Below are 5267 nucleotides of genomic sequence, written 5' to 3' on the forward strand. Positions count from 1 at the left end.
CGCGGGAGGGGCGCGGGGCTCCGCTATGCCATCAAGAGGGCGGCTAGAGCGACCCCGCGGCTGCCCTAGGTCCATGCGCTCGCAGCACCCCCGGCGGGCGGCCCCGGCCCTGCAGGAGCTGGGGCTGTAGCTCCGTCATGCCCAGGGGCGCTCCTCGCGTGTCGCCCCGCCGCGCCCAGAGGCTGAGGAGGAGTGTGCGGCGCGCTTTAACCAGTGCGTTAGGAGTTTTAAACCCAAACTTTACACCCCGGCTCTTCAACCCCGCCTGGAGGACAGTCTCCCTTCAGCTTACTTAGGGATGACCCTACCTCGAGCGCAGAACGGGACTAGATGACCCTCCTTCCCTGGGGCCCCCTCTGGAGAGAAAGCAGGATTGTGGTGCTGGAGCTCTAGAGCTAGTTCAGGTGAAGCCTTTCCACTCTTGCACCCCTCCGCACAATCGCCTCCTCCATCCGCAGCTCTCCCGTCCTGCTCCCCCAAAGCCTGCCCTAGCCGCAGTTTGTTGTAAAGTCAGCTACAAACAGGGGAAGCTCAGGCGAGCACTTCTCAATACACTGGATGCAAAACCTTCTCTCCAACATGCCCCCCCCCCACCTAACAGCCACCCACTATCACACCAGTGTCGAGCAGCCCTCTCCCCACAACTTGTGTGTGTTACCCAACACCACCCCTGTGCCCCTTGCTTCTGCCCCCAGAGAGGAGGCAGCACCCCCTGGAAAGTGAGGGAGAGCCCCCAGTGCTTTATTTGGCTCACAGGACCAGTATAAGGACAGATGCACCCCGCTTGGATAGAGGAGTTGCTTTGGCTGCCAGTAGCACATCTCCTTCCCAATTAACTGCTGGCAGCTGGGAGGTTCCAGTAAATAACCTCCAGAAAACTAAGCTGACGGAAATGGGAGCCTAGGGAATTTCACTAGCAAGGCATCCTCCATCTGCACAAACATTAACCTCCACTGGTTCAGAAGGGCCACAGCCTACCAGGCACATTCCACCTCCCCTCCCCTCCCCCCCACCAGGCACAGCTCTCTTCCCCCTCTCCAAGAGCTGCAAAGACAGTTCTCAGCAAGACAGCTCAGCACTGATTCAATTAAAGACGACAGAGAAGGAGCTCTGCATCACAGGTGATGGGAAGTGGAGCCGGAAGGTCTCCTGTAGCTCCTCTAATGGAGCACTGAGGTCCGGTAATAGGCACTAATCTGATCAGGACGCATTCCCCAGGTTGGATTAGCACGTCTTGGCAGGAACACAGTGGGGAGAGAGCTGTAATGGAAGCAGACCCATCCATCTGCTGATCCACTTTACAGAGCTGCTCCCCCTCCTCTCCTGGCTGTTACTGATTAAAGGGTAAGAGCTACAGGCCCAAAGGTGGAGTAGAAAATGACACTAATCATGGGAAGATGGGGAAGGGGAGAAATGGCAAGATGTAGCCTCTCCCTTATGCCTCCTGCAGGGAACGGCAGAGCTGAGCTCCTGATTCCACCTGTGCCTGCAGCAGGGATGGCTGCTTTAAGTCCTCCTTGAAAGTGACAGTGGTACCAGAGGGTAGTTCTGCCCCTCCCTACCAGGAGTTAGGGCAGAGAGCCCCTGAGCTCAGCTTAAGGCTGGTCTCTATTGCCTGCCTGCCTCTATTAGGCTGCTCTGAAGAAGCTAGATGGCCCTTTAACACAATTAGGGCTGCCACAGCCACCTGCAGGGGCCAATAGCCTTAATGGAAGGCAGTGAGATAAGGCTCTGGCCCCAACTCAGCATTGTGGGGAGTATCACACACACAAGTGCCAGGGATATGCACCTGGCACAAGCAAAGCCAGCAGGTCCCCTACAGGTGAGGGTGTGGATCTCTCTTGGGCAGATACAGCTTTTTGTCTGCGTGTCCATCCATCCCATCCCTCTTTGTTTACCCACAGAAAAACTCCGTCCAAAGTCACTTGATTTTTAATTCAACCCATTAATCATGTGGCAGCCCAGAAATACAAAAAGAAGAAACAAATGGAAACATAAAAACACTGATAGGGCCAGAGAGCCCTTGCAGCCAGCTCCCCAGCACTCCCCCACCCCTCTTCACAGCCTATCACACAAAGGACCTCCCAAGTAACCTTCAGTGACATGCAAAGAAAGGAAGTGTGTGCTTCCTAAACCCTCACCAGCAGGAGCTGTGGAGGATGGTAGAGCTCAGGGAGCAGGACACAAGGGAAGGTGGTGGCTGGGGCCAGGGCAGAGGCATCAGGGAAGGAGCAGAGCCAAGCTCTGGTTCTAACCAATGGAGTGGACCCCGATACGACACCACCCCTCCAGTCCTCCCAGCTGGGTGACGGGAAACCTGGGCACAGAGGACTGGGCCTTACCCTGCTGACTAAGAACAGTGCCATTGGCACAAGGGGCAGGGCTGAAAGGAGGACAGGGGTAGGTTCTCTAATCTGAGCCAGATGCTGAGTCCTCTGAGCTGGGGGGTGTGCTGGCAATCTCCTCCTCCTCCGAGTCCTGGGGGAACGGATGAAAAGAGAGTCAACAGGTGACACATGCAAGAGCCATGGGTACAGCAGCCAGCTGAAGGATGGGGCCCCCACCCATGGAAGGCAGTGCTGCACCTACCTCCTTCTTGCTCTCGCCTGAGGAGCTTTCATCACTGGAGACAAACTCCTTGCTCTTGAAACTTTCAGTGGTGGGCTTGACTGGGGACTTGGAGGATGGGGACTTGGAGGACACCCCCTTCTTCTCCACTTTCCCTTTCACCTGTTTCTCCTGCTTCTTCTTCTTCTTCTTCGACTTCTCCCTGAACGCAAGAGAGCCACCAGGCACAGAGGTTACCCACAGCCACCACCTGGGTCCCTGCCTCTGGGATGGTAGAGCCATGGGGGGCTTGCTCACCCCCACCCTGGGGAAGTGCCCAGGCTCCACTGTGATGGGAGGGAACAGAAGCCATTCACCACCATCTCCCTCACCTTCCCCAGGCAGAATGGGTCCTTCAAAAGGAGACACGACTCCTTATCACTCCCACCCTCCCCTGGGTTCCCCACAGGCTGGTGCACTCACGTCCTGGAGCTCTCTGATTTGCCCCCAACACTGTATTCTTTCATGGCCTTCTCATAGTCTCTCTTGGCATCTTCTGCCTTGCGTTCCCACACCTGTTGGAAGTGCACAGTGTCACAGACCCACAACAGCAGTTCCACCCCTGCCCCCACCCAATATGCTGCTACTCCTGCACCATCCCACCCCTGACTGGCAATCTCAACTCAGCAAGCCACCCATCCTCAGGGCCAGAGGATGGCATCCCCCAGACACAGACCTGCCAACACCATCCTGGCACCCCTGTCCCACCCACACTACCCTAACCATTCAAACATGCTACCACACCTTCTCCCAGTCCTTTACCTCTTTCTTCTCTTTGGACATGGCCTTCCAGAGCTCCCCAGCCTTCTTGGACAAGTCGGTGATGCTGATACCAGGGTGGTCTGATTTTATCTTCTCACGACTAGCATTTAGCCAGAGCATGTAGGCAGACATTGGCCGCTTGGGGGCATCGGGGTCCTTGCTTTTCTTACCCTGGGACAGTGGAAGGGGGCAGCAATGGAGGGAGAAGGAGAAAGAGAGAAGCAGCATGAGATCCCCTTAGAGCTCATGGGCTCAGAGGATCTCCTCATAGCAAGGGCTGGGGTCACCCCCTGCCCAAGCCCCATTAATAGCATGGCTAGAGTGGGACACCCCCTCCCACAGCCAGGATATCCACTGGACCCCAGCAACACAAGCCCTTTGGATGGGAATTATTCCTGATGGAGCTCTACCTGGACAGAAAGTTGCTACTAGGGCTCAGATGATCCACTAAGCTGACAGAACTGGACTGGCAAGGTTGGAGGGAGGCTACAGAACCACCCTGGGCTTGTCAAGCAGGCCACAAGCAGAGTTTAAGTCAAAGTCACCCCCTCTACAGACTGGTCACTGCCTTGTGGGAAGTCAGGTCAGGGGGAGCAGGAGTTTCAGACCAGCTTCCCAGACCTCAGGGTACTCACTGGCCACATCAGTAGCATGAAGACCTGGGTCTTCACGTGCCAACAGAGGATCCCTGCAGGGCAGGAGCAAGGCAAGCTAGTGAGGAGTGAAGCTAACACCCATCCTCCCAGGACAGAGGATGTTGCTTGGTTGCAGAAAGCACTGGGGACCACAGAACCACTGCATCCAACCCCCTCCCGTTTCTCCCCTCACCTGGGCACAGCCCTCACCTCCAACTGTTTCTTGCGAGGTTTGCGCTCCCTGACAATTTTGGCCTTCTTGGCTGGTTTCTTCTCATCACGGTCACTGTCACCATCACCACTAGAGGAGCTGGCTGAGGGATGGCTGTTGAACCTGAAGGAGGAAGCATCAGCTGGGAATCAGCCCCATGCCCAGAAGAGTTATTGGGGGCGGGGATCGCAAATTCCAAGAAGGTGCTTTAGCAAGGACAAAAATGAAGGTTATCTGGGGGCATGACATAAAGAGGCCACCTCTGAGACCCTAGCTATAGGGGTAGATGCATTTTACACAGAAACCAGCCTTACCCAGAAAGAAGCCAGGGCCTATCCTGTCCCTGGGAACAAGCTGTAATGTCTTGTTCTGGCTCTGCAATTTCCCAATAAGGCCCTGTACCCTCCCCTCATCTTTCCCACTTGAAGGGCTCCCAAGTGAGTGCTGACCTCAAAGAGCAAGCCCCTTGGCCCATTTTCCTGCTCTCTCAGGAATCCCTCTGGCCAAGGTACAATCTAAGAACATCAGCCCTCATCAAAACACCATTCTGAAGCACAAACCCTGACTAAAGACAAGAGGAAAGACCAAACCTCATGCCTCATTGCAGTGCCTGGGATGAGCACAGAACATTAGAGCCCTTGTCCCAGGGTGTTAGGCACCTGCCCCCAAAAAACTTATAGGTAACTAGCTCAAGAACATTAGATACACGCAGAACCTGCTACAGAAATACAGCCAGATCAGACAGGAAAGATAGTAACTGCTTCCTTGCTTGTGGCAGTGCTACGATGGGGGCAGAAAGTGAAGAACCCAACTGGAGCCTCACTAGTCAGCCAAGCCACATTGCTCAGGCACTGCTTAGCTTAATATTCCCTGCAACTCCTGTGAAAAGCCCCAACAGAGGGGCAAGCAGGTCAGTCTCACATCTCCTAGAGAAAATGGCACTGACAGCATCCCCTGTCAAGATTCCCTCCCACCAAGCCAGGATCTGTAACTGGTGGGCACTGTGAAGGGTAAGCACCTATGCCAAGCCATAGCACCCTCAACCACCACAG

At 55.2% G+C, this 5267-nt stretch overlaps 1 protein-coding gene across 1 annotated transcript in view; it reads right to left on the minus strand.

The window, feature by feature from the left end:
• Nucleotides 1–1914: 1914 nt before the first annotated feature.
• The window catches only part of SSRP1 (structure specific recognition protein 1), a 21580-nt gene continuing 18227 nt past the window's right edge, over nt 1915–5267 (minus strand). The window contains exons 13-17 of the mRNA XM_019514507.1: nt 4215–4338; nt 3370–3540; nt 3031–3122; nt 2590–2770; nt 1915–2478 (exon numbers count right to left, since the gene is read on the minus strand). Coding sequence (XP_019370052.1) covers nt 2410–2478; nt 2590–2770; nt 3031–3122; nt 3370–3540; nt 4215–4338 — 637 coding nt within the window. The 3' untranslated portion in view covers nt 1915–2409. The remainder of the gene's footprint in view (nt 2479–2589; nt 2771–3030; nt 3123–3369; nt 3541–4214; nt 4339–5267) is intronic.

Source organism: Gavialis gangeticus, unplaced genomic scaffold, assembly GCF_001723915.1.
Source record: "Gavialis gangeticus isolate Ggan-Ray unplaced genomic scaffold, GavGan_comp1, whole genome shotgun sequence".
NCBI classification, from domain to species: domain Eukaryota; kingdom Metazoa; phylum Chordata; order Crocodylia; family Gavialidae; genus Gavialis; species Gavialis gangeticus.